Raw genomic sequence first — 16384 nt, 5'->3', positions numbered from 1 at the left:
TATCCTGTTTTTTCTTATTTATTTATTTTTTTTTTATTTATTGCACTTGAAAAATTATAGAAAAATAAATATTTAAAAATTTTTTTATTCAAATAAAAAACTCACCTGTTACTAAAAAAATTAAAAAAAAAATAATAGAAAAATTAAAACAAATTTTATGTTTATGGCAATAATTATCGCACTTTCTATAGTCTATCTTTATTCTTTTCTTGTTCTCACAATTTTTTTATTTACTGCACCTTAATCTATTTTTTTCTTCATTATTTTTTCCCAAACTGATTTTTTTTTTTTATTAATTTAGCTTAATTTATTTTTATTCATTTTTTGTTGTTGTTTAGGTACGTTTAATGTTAATTTTTTTTTCTTTTAATATTTATGTCCTTAAATTTCTAAAGTGTGTATTAATTTATTATTTTTATTTTAAATACCCCAAAAATTAATTTAATTTAATTAATTAATTAAATATTTCTTTAAAAATAATTAAAAAATTAATTAATTAGTTAAAAATGTACACAAAGCCAAAAAATTCATCAATCTGGTACTACACAAAAAATAGTTTCAAATCAATCCGAAAACGGAAATAATAATTCGTTTTTTTTTAATATTGACTCTTCAAACATTTTCTTTTTCTCTAAGATAAAATTCAATAATGCTTAGAATTATTAAATTTGCTAAACTAGACACTATGAATAAGACTAAAATGTTTTAATCCTAAAGTTTGAATTAAACGAGGATTTTTTTTTTGAAAATATTTTTTTTTTCAAAGCTTCCTTGAAATTTTTTTAAATATTTTTTCTCGTTTAATTTTGTTTGCATTAATTTAACTATTTATTCTTAATAATTAAAATTTACTTCTACTGAGAAATCTAGGTTACCATTTGCCTAGTTGTTAGTTTTTATGCACATTTTTAATTTTTTTTTGAAAATTTTGTGACCTTTCTAAGTATTTTTTTTTTGTTTTACGTAATTTTTTTCACATTTATTGCTAAAAATAGTAAGCCCTGTGTGCATTTTTTTAAATTTTTTTTGAACTTTCGATCCGAGAAGTGTTTTTTTTTTGCAAATTATTTTTTTTTATTCCAAAACTTTTTTTTCTTACTCTTGAAAAATTAAAAAAAAAATTAAATTAAGATTTTTTTACAATCTAGTATCTTACACTTGCGACGGCGGCGGATGTTTCAGTAAAAAATCAATGGAAAAGTGTTTGTTTAATTTGGCATGAGCTTCACATATTATGGCAGTCTTATCGTCATCGTTTCTATTACATGTACATTTTCTATGATTCAATAATTTGCTTTTTTGTTCCTGCATCTTAACACATTTCTCGGGATTTCGCTGCTCAAAGTTGACATTTTTCTGCATTTTTTGCTGCGGTTGATGTTTGTGGCTTCCAAAAAACTTGGATTTGTCGGATTTTTTGTGAGTATCGTCGCGACACCGGACATTTTTAGAAGTATTTTGTTCAATTTCAAGAAAATTAATGTAATTTGTTACTTGCTCGACTATCTTAACGCTAGAATTTGTAACCATTTTCATGGTTTTTGTCTTTGCGGATGACGTTTTGACGGCATTTGTCGTGTCTGGATGAATTTTTCAGCTGGGTTTCACGTCGTCACGACGAATCGTTGCCTAAAAAAGTGAAAAAATTAAAATTTTGAACGAAAAATTGTCGTAAAAATCATACATACTTGATGTGCACTGTAAACTCCTCGTCCCGTCATCGATCCAGATCTGCTCGAATTGCTGCTGTACGATTGACTACCACTTGAATGTCTAAAAAAAAAACAGAAACAATTAATTTTTCTTTAAAAAAAATAAAAAAAAAATTTTTTTACCTGACAATTTGTTGTGCCGAAACTTGTTCGCGCGAGCTGTGCCGAAAATCAATACCATTCTCTAATGGTAACGGTTGACCGCTGTATTGCTGTTGGGATTGCGCATTCATCGCTGGTTGTGCCTGTTGTTGTTGCGAATTGCTGGATCGTTGTCTACTGACACTCGATTGACTCGTACTATTGCTCGACGTGATTGACACGACAGTCGATTCGACGGATGATGGGCCATTTATTGCGGGATGCATGTTGTTAAAATGTCCTAAAATAATATTTTTTTTTTATTTTTGAACAAATTTTTAAGAAAAAAATAAAATTTTACCTTGTCCTGATTGTGCGTTCGGATTTAGAGGAATTGCAAGTCTCGCATTGACAGCAAGGAGGTGATCTCGTCGAGCGACTAAACTTGTGACGTGTTCTTCTAATCTCACATTTTCACTTTTTAGTTGATGGAGACATGATAAAAGTGAAGCAACTGAAAAAAATAATTAAATTTTTAGTATTTTTTTAATAAAAAAAAATAAATAAAAATTAAATTAAATTAAATTAAAATTAATTAATTAATTTAAAATTAGATTTTTAAATAAAAGTATTTTTTAACTTGGAATGTTAATTTTTTTTTAAAGAAAAATTCTAAAATTATAAAATTTTGATTCAATTTTTTAAAAATTAAAAAAAAAATTGCGTTTAAAAACATTTGATTTTTTTTAAATATTTTTTAATCTTATTTATTACCAAATTTATTTTTTATCTTTAAAATATTTATTTTAAAATCAAATGAAATTTTTTCTGAACAAAAATTAATTTTGCTAATGATGAATTTGTTATTATTTTTTTTCTTTGTGCTGTTAAAAAATTTTAAATTTAAACTAAAAATATTTTTTTACAATTTTTAAAGAAAATTTGAAAATAATATATTTTATTTTTATTTAATTTTTTTTATATTCTATTGAATTTTTTAATTTCAAAAAATAAATTGAAAAAAAAAATGTTTTTCATCGATCAAAATTTATAAGTTGTTTTTTGTGTCTTTTTGAAAATTTAAAAATTCATAAATTTAAATATTTTTTTAAAAATATTAAAAAATTATTTTTTTTTTAATTTTCATCTTTTTTTTAATTATTTCTATTTAACTTTTTTTTTAATTTAAATGATTTTTTTCAATTTTATTTTTTTTATGAAAAGAGGTAACCTTTTTTTTAATAATAAAAAAAGAAAATTTAATATTTGTAAAAAAAAATAATTTTTAAATATTTTTTCTTTGATTAAAAATATTTCTCGAATTTTTTTCTTTTAAAAAATAAAAAAAAACTTTGGACAGATTTCAATTAAAAATTAAAAGAAAAAACTTACTATCAAAATGCTGCGCTTGTTCCATAAGAAATTGCGAGCCTTGTTCCCATTGTCGTTCCAAAAGCTGTTCTAAACTTTGAGGAGTATTTCCGGAAGCTGATGTACTGCCCGCTAACATGCTACTGAGTGATTGTGTGTTGCTGCCATGTGATGCCAAAACAGAAGATCGATTCTAAAACACAAAAAAATTAAAAAATTATGAAAAATTGTCAAAAAAATAAAACTTACTGCTTGTAATTTGCCCGGATAAGTAGGTCCAACGAGATTTGTGGGATCCGTAAGCGGCGTTGCGTTCGCAAGATGCGTTTCGATCTCCATGTTCAACGTATCCGTCAATTTGGGAGCCATACTGCTGCTTGGATTGAGTTGATTTCCCAACATGTGAGCCGCTGCATGAATTCCGTTGTGAAAAAGTTTATTTTCTTTCGTTTCCACGGGCGACACTGCCGCTGTCGTCGTATTTGTGATCGTTGCTGTTCCCGTTTTTTGCTTCTTCGAAGGTTTTTTCGTGCCAATTTCGGATCCCGGACTGCTTGGAGGCGAATCTTTAATTGTCGCTTGCGTAATAACGACGGTCGGTTGTTGTTGTTGTTGCGATGCGGGAACATTTGTCGTCGGCGCTTGCGATTCGTAGCCAAATTTGAGTCCCGAGAAGCCGGATGACGAACTTGAGCTGTACATGACGTCGGGCGTTCTGGAAGTAGAAGGTGAGGATGATGATTCAATTGTCGACATGCGACGCATTTTCTTGGATGTTGCGGGCGGAGCCGGAGATGCCGACAACGCCGGAGCATTGTGATCATTGGAGTTGCTGCTACTTGAATTGTTATTCAAGTTGACGGCAGAACTTTGTCCGGATGTCGCCGGATTATTACTACAATTACTACTTGCGACATTTGTGGGAGACTCAATGGGGTCGGGCGTGGCGACGGCATTCGAGCCACGCTTCTTCGAGACACGTCCTTTGGATTTTTGCGTGTTATTTGTGACAGGAGCGCTACTTGGATTATTACTACTACTTGAACCGCCACCGTTATTCCCGTCGATCGAATGCGATCTTCAGAGAAGGCAAGAAAGAAAAGGAATTTTCATCATATTTACATGCACTACTCTAACAGGTCGATGCAATAATCAAAATTTTATGGATTCAAAATACTTTAAAAGGCTAAAAAATTATTAAAATCTTTAAAAAAATGAAAAAAAAAAATTATCTCAAGATCTAAAAATTTTATTTCGAAAAAAAAATTATTTCAAAAACTCAAAATTTCATGAACGAAAATATTAATTTAGAGAAAAAAAAAAATTCAATTACGAAAAATTAAAAAATTTAATATCGAAAAAAAAAGTTTATTTCGAAAAAAAAATTTAATTTCAAAAAAAAAATTTAATTTCGAAAAAAAAATTAATTTCGAAAACTGGAAAATTTAATTTCAAGAAATAAAAAATTTATTTCGAAAAACAGTTTATTTCGAAAAGAAAAATTAAAATTCAAGAAATTAAAAATTTCATTTCAAAAATAAAAAATTTCATTTTGAGAATAAAAAATTTAATTTTAAGAAATAAAAATTTAATTTCGAAAACTGAAAAATTTAATTTCGAAAAAAAAGTTTATTTGGAAAAGAAAAATTTTTTATCAAGAAATAAAAATTTAATTTCCAAAACTGAAAAATTTCATTTCGAAAATTAAAATTTTTTATTTCAAAAACTAAAAATTTCATTTAAAGAACGAAAAATTTCATTTTGAGAATAAAAATTTTTCGAAAAAAAATTTAATTTCGAAAAGAAAAATTTCATTTCAAGAAATAAAAATTTAATTTCGAAAACTAAAAATTTTACTTTAAGATCTAAATCATCAGAAAAACAAAAAAAAAATCCAAAACACTTTCAACTACTGCATCGACCCAAAAATTCCATCTAAAATCTCTACTCAAAACGATTCCTTACCTCGATCGTCGCGATGTTGGCGCCTCATCTTCCTGCAACGACGTCAGTCTCGAGTTCGGATGCTTCTCATACGTGAATTTCAGCATTGTGCTATTCGTCTCCATCATATTTGTATTTTGTACAGGCGCTCCGTGGACCATGCCATGATCGATGGGCGATATCGAATGAACTGCCGGCGAAGCTGTTCGATGTTGAATGAGCGGCGATTGACGTTCGATCATGTTTGAGTTCTAAAATCCCATGAAAAAAGTTAAAAAATTGGAAAATTAAGAAAAAAAAAGTGAAAATATTTACCACACTTCCAGATTCATTTCTCAGCGCCTGATATGCGTTGCTCGTCGGCGTTGCTGACGAATGTTGCGGTTGATGTGCAAATGGTACGGATAGATTATTATTGTTACTACTAAGGTTGACACCAGGTACATTAGCGGTTGAAAGGGGAACAGATACTACGAGACTAGGTGTAGATGTTGCCGGTTGCTGGCTACTTGTTTCCTTCGAATGTTGCTTGCCCGTCACGAGATTCGCGGCGGAATTGTTTGATTGCACGTTTTGTTGTTGTTGTTGCTGTTTCGATGACACGATGTTTGGCGTTAGATTTTGTATCGCGGGTTCTGACGTTGCTGACAAAACTCCCGCTGTTGTCTCGGATTTCGGTTGAGAAATACAAAACTGCAAAAAAAATCACAAAAAAATTAGTTTTTTCGAATTTTTCGACCTTGAACACAAAAAAAACCTTTATTATCAACTTAGGAGTCCTTTCCTTATCCTTATGTTTCTTTGGTTTCATAATAATTTTACACAACTAACTTAAATATCCATAAATAACAATAAAATTTAAATTTTTTTCCTGTAATTTCGTTCACTTAAGGAGCGTTCACTGCAATTTCTGTCATGGTTCTGCATCAAAATTCGATTGTTTGTCACCCAAGGTAGAAAAAATGTGATCAGCAGCCGGCTGTCTACCAACACATGCGATCGTAAATGCGTAATACACTCGCTCTCTGCACATTGCGACTCGCACACATTCACACTCGGGAGGATTCTATTGTTCAAAGGCAACAGCAGCAAAAAAAAATCCATACAATCAAATTTAAGGGGAATTAGTAATAAACTTTTATTGGGGTTGAAGCGTGTGTAGTGTATGGCAAAAGGAACAAAAATAAGACGTAAAGAGCGATAATAACAACAAAACACACACACAACGATGATGATGAAAGAACAAGTCGAAAACGGAGAGAAGAAGAAGAAGATGAAGGAATAAAAAAAGGAGTTCAGGTAAAAATAAACACATGCTCTTCTTTTGTTCATCGTTCATTCATTCGGTCTTTTGCCATATGCTCGTTCGTCACGTATTCATTACTTTTTATCTCTTGCCAGAAGCGAAAAGAGGTGAATTAAAAAGTTTCCAATTAGAACGAATTTTAATGGGAATTTTTTTATGACGTACTTTCGATTTTTGACATACATTTGTTGTTTTTGAAAAAGAAATTGTAATTATTTTTTTACTTTTCTCATCGAAAGTCTGTTTTTAAGATGATTTTTTTTTTTAAATAATTGAAATTAAATTATCGTTCATTTTTTCTCAGCGTTCAGAAATTTAATAAAATAATAAAAATAAAAAAAAAAAATTAATTAAAAAAAAATTAAAAAAAATAAAATAATTTTTTAAAATAATTTATAATATAAATTATTTTCAGTACCTAAATTTTTAATTAATTTTTTATTTTATTTTTATTTTATTTTATTAGATTTTTAAAACTTCTCGACGCTCAAAATAAATTGAACGATAATTAAATTTATTAAAAAAAATTAACTTAAAAATTGACTTTTGTGTGTTTAATTTTTTTTTTAAATTTTTTTTAATTAGATTTTTGTAATTCTTTAAACGAAAAAAAAATAAATTAAATAATAATTATTACAAAAAAATATTTTTAAATAATTATTTTTAAATATTTTTTTAAATCTAAATCTTTTACATTTTCAGTTAATAATTTAATTAATTTTCTTATCACAATTTTGATTTTTTAATCTATTTTTTTTTAATTTTTTAAATGAAAAAAAAAAATAAATTGAATAATAATATTTTTTAAAAATTTAATTAATTAAATAATTCTTTGATATTTTTTCAAACTTAAATTTAATGGTAATTTTTTTTTTTTCAAATAAAATTTATTTTCAAAAAAAAAAAAAATTAAAAATATATTTTTGAGCCTAAAATGTTCTGAATAATTTTTTTTATTTTTAATTTATTAAATTTATTTTTTTACTAATTTTTTTACTTTTTACGTAGAAAAAATATAAAGCAAAATCTTAAATTTGAAATTTAAAGAAAAATAAAAATATTCTAAAAAGATTCAGTAAATATTTAAAAAAAAAAATAAAATTATTAAAATATTTTTTTTTCAATCAATTTCTCTTTAAAAAATTATTATTTTTATTATGTTCACATTTTGACTAAAAATCTGAATGACTGAATAAAATATTAAATTTTAATTCAAAAAAAATTTTTTTTTTGAAAAACAAATTAATTTTTAAAAACAAAAAGATAAATTATAAAAAAAGAACAAAAAAATATAAAAATTAATTTAATTAAAAAAAAAAATATTTAAATTAATTTTTTAAATTTTTTTCTTGCAAAAAAAAAAAATTAAAAATAAACTTTCACAAAATTTTAAAATTTTTTCACGGAAAATTATTCAAAAGTTACACATTTGACTATTAAATTTTAACGAAATAATTCACAAAATTCATCAATTTTCTTCATAAATGTTTTTCAGTTCATTCTCATGATCATTAAATTCAATTATAACTCTCAATAAAATAAATTCCAGCTTTTTATAATTCACACAAATAATTTTTCATACACTCAAATTTAATAATTTTAAATAAAAACTTACCTTCTTGATACTTTTTTCTGGATCTGTTGCCTCAAGTTTGTCGTATCCCGTCAATGGCGTCAACGTAACTGACAAATCTTTCGTAATAATATCTCTGCAAAATATTTTTTCGCATGAGTCACATTGAACACTTTCCAAAAAAATCCAAAATTTACCTGTTAATCTCATCAACATTCGTTCCACTCGTGAGTCTTCCATCGGATTTGCGTTTCTTCGTGCTACTACTGCTCATGTTATTGGTTGTTGTTGCACTTGTCGACGAGGACGACGACGTTGGCGGTTTCGCATCTCCGCCATTCCCAAATACCGAATCTGACTTCATGACAATCGATTGCGTGAAATTCGACGTCGTGAATTTTTGCCCGAAACCCGATTCTTTGCCATTTCCGCTGTTATTCGACATGCCGTCGTGCTTCTCTTGCTTATTTACGCTACTAATACTGCCCATTGATGGCGAAACGACGTTAAGTCGTGCCGGTTGCAAAATCGGATTTGACGTCGTCGAAGCTGGTTTCTCGGATTTTTGCTCGTTTGTCGTTTTGCTGTTTTGATGACTAGTTGTTGAGCTGATGTTCGTGCTCGAAAGATCGTCTTTGTTGTTACTCGAGGACGACGACGACGACGAACTGCTTTTGGAGTATTTTGATTTTGTGGAGGAGGAATTTTGCGAGACTGACGTCGACGACGACGACGAGGATTCTTTTTCGTGCGTTTTGCTCGTTTTACTCGTGCTCTTTGCGTGTTTGTCTTTGTCTTTGGATGAACTATTGGAGGATGATGAGGAGGTTTTTGAGGATGAGGATGACGACGAGCCCGAGCCGAAGCCACTCGAGGATGACGTTGATGTCGACGACGACGGGTGACTGCTGTTGCTGCTCGTCGTACTGCTGTTCGAGGAGGTTTGGGAGTTGGAAATTGGCGCGGTGCCCGAAGCACTGACAGCGTTTTTGGATGTACTGCTGGATTTGCGCTGTTTGGAGGATGACGACGCGGGATCGGTGGTTTGGCGGGAGGAAGAGGACGATGAAGATGCCTTCGAGAGGGATTCAGCTTCCTTTTCCGGCGACGATGGAGCATCGCTTGAATGCTCGGCGTGACTTATGGGCTTGTACGGAGGAATTGGTTTCACGTTGCCGCCCTTTTTCTGCAAAAAAAAAAAAAAAAAAAAATTAAAAATGAATTTAAGGTAAGCAAAGTCAAAAAGTTTTTTTATTTATTTTTTTTTTTTGTAAAATTTTTTGATGAAATATTCTATTATCGAAAATGTTTAATTTTCAACATTTAAAAAAAAAAAAATTAAAATTATTTTGCATTAAAATCAGTTAATATTTTCTTATTTTTATTTTTTAAATAAAAATAAATTGTAAAGAAAAAAAATTCAGTTCAATAAATTCAAACTTTCATTTAAATCCATTCTTTATAAATTTAAACATTTTTTCATGAAATATTAATTTTTTTTAAATATTTTTTCTAAAAGTTTTTTTATTATTTTTTTTTTTTAAAGTTCAAATTTTGTAAGATATTTCATACAAAATTATTTTTTTTTTCAAAAAATTATGAAAATTTTTCTTTTTAAAATTTTTATGACAATTTCTTATTAAATTTAAATTAATTTAAAAAATATTTAAAAAAAATAAATTTAATTTAAATTTTTATTCAGTTTATTTTTGTTTAATTAATTTTAGTTTTTTTTCAGTCAAAAAATTTAAAAATATATTCATCTTAAAATTTTAATTTTTGACAAAATTTTTTATAAAAAATTTTGTAAAAATAATTTCTGATCAAATTTCAAATTTTATTATTTAAAAATAATTTTTTAAATATTTAAGTGAGAATTTTTCAATAAATTCAAAAAAAATTTCTTTAAAAAATATTTCTAAAGAAAAAGTTAATTATAAATTAATTTTCGAACAAAATTTTAATTAAATCTTGAACATTTTTCAAAATTGGGTGATTTCTAAAATTTTCTTGAAAAAATAAAAATAAATATTTTTTTAAAAAATTGATATTTTTAAAGAAAGTAAAATAAAAGCGATTAATTTCTTAATTTAATTCTTGGTCTTATTGAATATTTGTAAAATTTAAAAAAAATATGATGAACGATAAAAAATTATATTGAACTTTTTTATTACATTTTCTTCTTAAAAAAATATTTTTTTTAATATTTCATTGATTTTAAAAAAAATTTTTATACCAAAAAAAAATTTAAACATTTCAGTAAAAATTTAAATTTTTTTTAAATAATTTTTTGAGAAATAATTTTTTTTTTTAAATTTTAGGATAATAAAATAATTTTTTAATATTTTTTTTTTATTTTGAAAAGAAAATTTAATTTTTTTTTAATTTTAAAGAAAATTGAACTTTTTAATACTTTTTGAAACTCAATATTTTCTCTTTTTTTTATTCAAAAAGTGTTTTAAATCTTAAAAATTTTTGATTTTCGTTTCAAATTGATTAAATTTCTTACCAATTTACTGTAATGATGTTGACAATAACCGCAATATTTGACGTTATCCAAGTAATTTCCCGCTTCTTCGCACAAGAGCCCGAGTTGTTGGGCACACGTGACGTGAAATTGTTGCTTGCATCCCGATTTGTTGCATTGCATACAGGCGCCAGCACTCGCTCGATTTCCCTTGCCCATTTCCGCGCAAATGTAACAAGCTAAAAAATTTAAAAGAAAAAAATTATTTTTAAACTCTCAGTTGGTCTTCGCTCGCTACTTACACTTATTGTATCTCTCGGGAGGTATGAGTTGCAAAATGATGGGTTCCATCGTGGTGACATTGCCGAAACGCACTTCGGGAATGTACAAAGCGCAAACAACGTGAGCCCAGCCCATGTTGTCGGTTTTCTTGAGGGCACCGTCGCGCGACGGGCACAATTCGCAGCGAACGCGCGCCGCTCTCTCCTGACTTTCGCATTTTCTGCAAAACCACGGTCCCGTAGGTACCGTTACGATGCCATAACAGGCTTGATGCACGGCGACAGTGCATCCACTGCCGTCGCAATAAACTAGAGGGTTCTCTGGCCAGCCTCTTTCGTCGGAACATACACAGCATCCGCCGACCATCTCCTTCATTTTTGTCCGTGACACTCGAGAATTAAGTTAATTCGCGTTTCGCGCTCCACGAAAACACACAAAATCCATTGTGGCGCCCCGCGTCGGGGCACTCGACTTTTTTTCCTTAATCAATTTCTCGCTTTTTTCACTTTTTTTTCGTCTTCTTTCTTATCGTTCACTCCCGTGTCGCGTACGTGTCGTGTGTGTATGTGTGTACGCGTTGAATAAAATGCACCTTGCGTAGATGGAAAAGTTCACAATAATAATTAATTCGCACTTTTAGTGTCTTTGGGCCCGCGTTTCGGGCGTTTTTTTACGTTTTACTCGCTAAAGACGCGCCCAAATGCGCCGTTGCACGGGCTTTCACTCACTTTTCAGCACTTTTTCGCCCGTTTTTCCTCAAATGCGTATAATTGTTTATGATTTTTAAATGGATGCACTGAGCGTCGTGATTTCAATTTCAATTTGCTGCCGTAAATACGCGTTCCCCGCGTCACCCTATGCGATATTTGTCTGCACGGGCATGCATATTACACGGCAATCGCTAATTTCTCGACTTTTATCCTGATTTTAAGCCTTTTTTCGATCAAAATTATTGCAGCCCAATTTTGTATGGTTCTTTTGATAACTTTTACATTTCCGTACTCCTCTCTGACATCCGAATGAGGCGCTTTTTCGTGTGACGCATGGTGTTTTGGTGAGTAAAATTTTCCTTTTTTCCTCAATTTTCACAAAAAATCCTCAATTTTAATCAAAAAAAATATTTTTAGCTTTTAAAAAATCATCATGGGCTCCTTAATTAAGCTAAAAAACATTAAATCTCCATTTTTTCAACAAATCCAACAAAAAAATTTCCACACAACAACTTCTCTGATGGAAATTCGGAAGTTATCGAGACTCCGGGTAGTTGACAACAGCGAAATTGGGCGTCAGGCAATGACGGAAGGCAAACCGCCGCGCGTTATTCACGTCTACAACAAAAAATCCGTGGGCATGATCGGCGACAAAGTCATGGTTGCTATCAAAGGACAGAAGAAAAAAGGCATTTTGGTTGGTTTGAAGCAAATTCAGAACCCAAAAGTACCGAAATTCGACACAAACAACATCGTACTGATCGACGACAATGGCACGCCGTTGGGAAATCGCATCCAAGTCCCCATCCCGATGATTCTGCGGACAATTTTGAAGGAAAGAACCCAAGCCAAAGGCGCCGATTACACAAAACTCCTCGGAATTGCAAGTAAATTCGTGTGAAAAAACGTTTATTAGGTGAAAAAAAATAAAATTTAGTCTCGTGTACAGTCAAAATTTTTCCAATACTCTGCAAATTGCTTGACTTTCGCAACGGGATTGTATTCGCGACGTGGTTTTCGGTACGCACGAGCGTCTAATTCAAGCATTCCGCCGATAACTTCTTGCGCAAAGTTGGGCGGGAATCTTTCTTGTTCCTCGATGACGTGTGCAAAGCCCTCATCCATGCCAAAATTGACCCAAAAGTAAGGAAGACCCCTCGGAATGGCCCTTCGAAGGTCTTTTTTCTCTTTTTTCAGGTCGATCAGCTGTTTGTTCATCGACCATTCCCGTTCGGATTCTTGAATGGCTTTTTTAAAGTAAAACGGAGCCATTTCGAAATTTTTGCTCGGCACACAATGAATCACGAGATGCGGATTTTTGTGCAAATAACGCACCGTTTCGAAAAATATCACATCTTGACGTCTCGCAGCGAACATTCGCGTTAAAGCTTTGCGAAAATCGTTAATTTCGGACCAAATTTCTTCATCCACGGAGGTAGAACAGTTCAAGTGAGCCGTTGTTGCGATCAAACAATGTCCCGGCTGGAGTCCCTCATGCCATGGAAGTGATAAATAAACTTTTTCGCCTAAAGCGACGATCAATTGCTTCTCGATTTTGGATGAATCGATGCACATTTCGCAATTTTCCAGGATTTTTGTCGTTTTTTGATGTTCATTTATGGCACGGGCACGTTCCTTTTCACTCATTTTCGCGTCAGACATCGACTTGAAGGCTTCCGAAGCGAAAATGTCTTCCAAATTATCACGAGAACTCCCCGCTTTGCTACTTGCCATCGCAATTTTCGTGAATTGTGCGTCGCCATCGCTCGAAGTTGTGAATTTTTCACGTTCAAACATTTGTTTTATGTCGTATTTGTCGTCGTCGGGGAAATATTTTACACGTTCGCCGCTTAAATGGGTATCGGGCTTTTGTTTTTTTCGTTTTCCGCCTGATCGTGAGTAGGGATCAGCTTTTTCGAGAGGACGGGATGTTCCATGAGTGCTTGATTTTGTCAAAATTATCTCTTGAACGTCGTTTTTCTTGTTGTCAGTTGATGTTTCCTTCGTTTTTGGAGGGATTTTTACCGTTTTTCGACATTCACGGGCAAGTTCAAGCTTTTCTTTTAGTTGTTTCGCGAGAGTTTCGTTGCCCATGATCTCAGCTTTGACAATTTTCGCACCCAATTCGTTCATTTGTTGGTCCGTGAGGAAGTTTTTCATCGAGGATTCGTCTTTTTTGGGGGGTTCGTCGTCACTTTCGCTGCTTTTGCTTCGAGATGGACTTCGGGAAGGGCTTTTTTGGGGTTTTTCAACCGATTTTTCAGGTACGGCTTCTTTTTTTCGCCAATTTCCTCGTTGAACGGGAGTTTTATTTTTATAATTTGAGGATTTTTCATCGTCTGAATCTTCTTTGGGCTTTTGGAATGTCGAAGGAAGTCCTCCGCCCCCATCTTTCCAATAAGGGTTGAGCTCTTTGACACTTTTGGCGGGATCGTAAGAGTCAATTTGCTTTTTTTCATCCTTTTTTGGGTCTTTTTTCTCTTTGCTGTAGGTTGCGATTGTTGTGTCGAACATCCAGGAGTCTCTAACTAAGGGTTGAGATGCTTCCGAAGGCTTTGCGGAGGATTTTTCGACCCATTCATCTTGACTTTCGTCACTTGATTCGCTGCTTGAACTACTTGGACTTGAGTATTTCTTCTTTTTCCGCTTCTTTTTTCGCTTTTCTTCTTCTGAACTTTCATCTGAGTCACTGCTCGAGTGCTTTTTTCTCTTATTTTTGGACTTTTTCTTCTTTTCTTTCTTCGCTTTTTTGCTCTTTGACTGCTTTTTTAATTTTTTCTCGACCGAAGGCAATAAAAAATCCGCTTCTCCTTTCAAAATCTTCTCCCGATCTCGTTGTTCTCTCTTATGGAAACGATTTTCCGCCTCTTTGAGCATCTGTTCACGCGCATCTCGCAGTTCTTGACGATGTTTTTCCTTCTCACGGGCACTTTCGAACTCAATAAAGGACATTTTTACGATTTTCAACGTTTGTTTACCTCGTAAAGTTCAATTTTTCGTCGCATTTCCGGTTTGAAGGCTCTAAACCGGAAACAGGAAGTTGAATTTTCATCCCCAATGCGGAAAAATATTTTTTTCAAAATGTGAGTTGGGCAAATTTTTATCATTTTCATTCGTCTCCGTGTCAATACCACGTTGTGAGGAGGAGTTCGCGATTGTGCAGGTCTTTTTCGATTGGTATTTAGCACCATAGGTATGGAAATTCGCGTTTTTCCTCATTTTATTTAATTTTCACGCATTTCGGTGTCTAAATTTTGCATAAAAATGGAGTTTGTGTGCCAAAGCAGCGATTACAAGTGATAGAAATGCGTGAAAAATGGATTTAATGACGAAATTTGCGTCAAAAATATTCGACACGCCATGTATTAATTTTTGTGTCGTACAATTTCAGGCTATTGAAGCAAATCCAAGATGCCAGGAGTTACAGTCAAAGACGTTGATCAAGACAAAATTGTCAAGGGAGTCGCCCTTTTCTTGAAAAAGTAAGAAAATTCTCCGAAATTCTCAACAAAAAAACTAAAATTTTTGATTTTCGTTGCAGATCTGGCAAATTGAAGGTTCCCGATCACATTGACTTGATCAAAACAGCCAAATACAAGGAATTGGCGCCTTATGAGCCCGATTGGTTCTACATTCGTTGCGCCTCGATCTTGCGTCGCTTGTATCATCGCAGTCCCGCTGGTATTACCCAAATTACCCGCATCTATGGAGGTCGTCAACGCAACGGCGTTCGTCCATCGCACTTTTGCCGCAGCGACAGCAGTGCCGTGCGCAAGGCCATCCAAGCCTTGGAGAACGTCAAGATGATCGAGAAACATCCCGATGGCGGCCGCAAATTGACCTCACAGGGACAACGTGATTTGGATCGTATCGCCGCTCAAATCTCTGCCAAGCAAAGACAAGCACTCAAGAAGGAAGTGATTACTTTGTAAGATGTCGAGGCAACAAAAAAAAATTGTGTAAAGAATAAAAAAAAAATTGAACGGTAAACTTTGATTCTTTAAATTTTTCTTTTATTTCTAATTTTTTTTTTTAAACACAAATTTCCAAAAAGGCAAAATGGGGATTTTTTTTTATAATTTTTTTTTTCAAATTTTATCCGGAAAAAATTGCTTGACCTCTACCTACTTTTTCTCTACTGAATTAGCTTCTAGGTAAAAATCTAGCTGCTAAACTTCCATTAGAACGGAATAATTTTTATTTTTTTTTACAAAACGGGTAATTTTTATTTTGTCAAAATGTGAGGATTTTAATTTTTAATTAAAAAATTTTTTTCAAGTTTATTTATTTTCAAACAATAAAAAAATAAATTATATTTTTTTTAATAAAACTTTAAAAAATCATTTTATTAGAAAAGTAAAAAAATTAAAATCGATCAAATTAATTTTTTAAAATTATTTTAATTATAAAAATGTTTAAAAATTTTAAAAAAATCTTAAATTTTAAAATAAATAAATTTCTGCCTCAGAAAATAAAGAAAACATATTGAAAAATTTTAAAAATTCTTAAATTATTTTTAAATATTTTTTTAAATTAATTCTAAAATTATTTTCTGCTTCAGAAATTAAAAAAAATATTTAAAAATAAAAAAAATATCTTAAATTATTTTTAAATAATTTTTCAAAATTAATTTAATTTATTTTTTTTTCTTTATTTTTGCCCTCGAAATAATTAACTTTCAAAATTAAAATTAAAATCAATCAAAACTTTTTTTTCTGTTTTCATCAATCATCTTTTGACATAAAAAAAAAGTTATTCAAAATTATTAATTATTAAATTAATTAATTTTAATTCTTTTAATTTTTCAAATTGAAATTTCTTTAAAAAAAATTAATTTTAAATTATATTTTCACAAAAATTATTTTTTTTTTATTTTTTAGACTTAAAAATTTAAATTAAAAAAATTAATAAAAATATAATTTTAAAAATTTTGTAAAA

The 16384-nt window shown here is 30.7% G+C and overlaps 4 protein-coding genes across 5 annotated transcripts; 2 read left to right on the top strand and 2 right to left on the bottom strand.

Annotated features, from left to right (window-relative positions):
* Window positions 1-952: 952 nt before the first annotated feature.
* Window positions 953-11720, bottom strand: LOC134827773 (protein AF-10-like). Of its 2 annotated transcripts, none has more exons than XM_063840581.1 (12): window positions 10757-11720; window positions 10497-10693; window positions 8185-9173; window positions 8030-8123; window positions 5424-5801; window positions 5130-5359; window positions 3414-4242; window positions 3186-3357; window positions 2155-2307; window positions 1836-2094; window positions 1689-1773; window positions 953-1629 (listed from the first exon to the last, which is right to left on the bottom strand). In XM_063840581.1, the coding sequence occupies exons 1-12, from the start codon at window positions 11109-11111 to the stop codon at window positions 1594-1596; spliced, it is 3777 nt and encodes a 1258-aa protein (XP_063696651.1). In that variant the 5' UTR covers window positions 11112-11720; the 3' UTR covers window positions 953-1593. The 2 variants fall into 2 exon arrangements, with proteins under 2 accessions (XP_063696651.1, XP_063696653.1); XM_063840583.1 differs by having other exon boundaries at window positions 3414-3879.
* On the top strand, window positions 11715-12421 carry LOC134827775 (large ribosomal subunit protein uL14m). The gene is made up of 2 exons (XM_063840585.1): window positions 11715-11790; window positions 11864-12421. The coding sequence occupies exon 2, from the start codon at window positions 11880-11882 to the stop codon at window positions 12345-12347; it is 468 nt and encodes a 155-aa protein (XP_063696655.1). The 5' UTR covers window positions 11715-11790; window positions 11864-11879; the 3' UTR covers window positions 12348-12421.
* LOC134827774 (CWF19-like protein 2 homolog) lies at window positions 12380-14415 on the bottom strand. The gene has a single exon (XM_063840584.1). The coding sequence runs from the start codon at window positions 14396-14398 to the stop codon at window positions 12380-12382; it is 2019 nt and encodes a 672-aa protein (XP_063696654.1). The 5' UTR covers window positions 14399-14415.
* Window positions 14416-14571: 156 nt separating this feature from the next.
* On the top strand, window positions 14572-15451 carry LOC134836928 (small ribosomal subunit protein eS19A). Its single transcript, XM_063852216.1, has 3 exons — window positions 14572-14639; window positions 14838-14928; window positions 14988-15451. Exons 2-3 carry the CDS (start codon window positions 14858-14860, stop codon window positions 15376-15378), a joined length of 462 nt encoding a protein of 153 aa, XP_063708286.1. The 5' UTR covers window positions 14572-14639; window positions 14838-14857; the 3' UTR covers window positions 15379-15451.
* Window positions 15452-16384: the final 933 nt, after the last annotated feature.

Source organism: Culicoides brevitarsis, chromosome 1, assembly GCF_036172545.1.
Source record: "Culicoides brevitarsis isolate CSIRO-B50_1 chromosome 1, AGI_CSIRO_Cbre_v1, whole genome shotgun sequence".
In the NCBI taxonomy this organism is placed as follows: Eukaryota; Metazoa; Arthropoda; class Insecta; order Diptera; family Ceratopogonidae; genus Culicoides; species Culicoides brevitarsis.
This window is presented reverse-complemented; position numbering and strand designations above follow the sequence as displayed.

Coding starts and splice junctions, on each gene's coding strand:
- LOC134827773 (XM_063840581.1), bottom strand. CDS start 11,111: ATGAAGGAGATGGTCGGCGGATGCTGTGTATGTTCCGACGAAAGAGGC. Junction 5,360..5,423: donor GAAATGAATCTGGAAGTGTG/GTAAATATTTTC, acceptor ATGGGATTTTAG/AACTCAAACATGATCGAACG. Junction 2,095..2,154: donor GAACGCACAATCAGGACAAG/GTAAAATTTTAT, acceptor ATATTATTTTAG/GACATTTTAACAACATGCAT.
- LOC134827775 (XM_063840585.1), top strand. CDS start 11,880: ATGGGCTCCTTAATTAAGCTAAAAAACATTAAATCTCCATTTTTTCAA.
- LOC134827774 (XM_063840584.1), bottom strand. CDS start 14,398: ATGTCCTTTATTGAGTTCGAAAGTGCCCGTGAGAAGGAAAAACATCGT.
- LOC134836928 (XM_063852216.1), top strand. CDS start 14,858: ATGCCAGGAGTTACAGTCAAAGACGTTGATCAAGACAAAATTGTCAAG. Junction 14,929..14,987: donor GTCGCCCTTTTCTTGAAAAA/GTAAGAAAATTC, acceptor TTTTCGTTGCAG/ATCTGGCAAATTGAAGGTTC.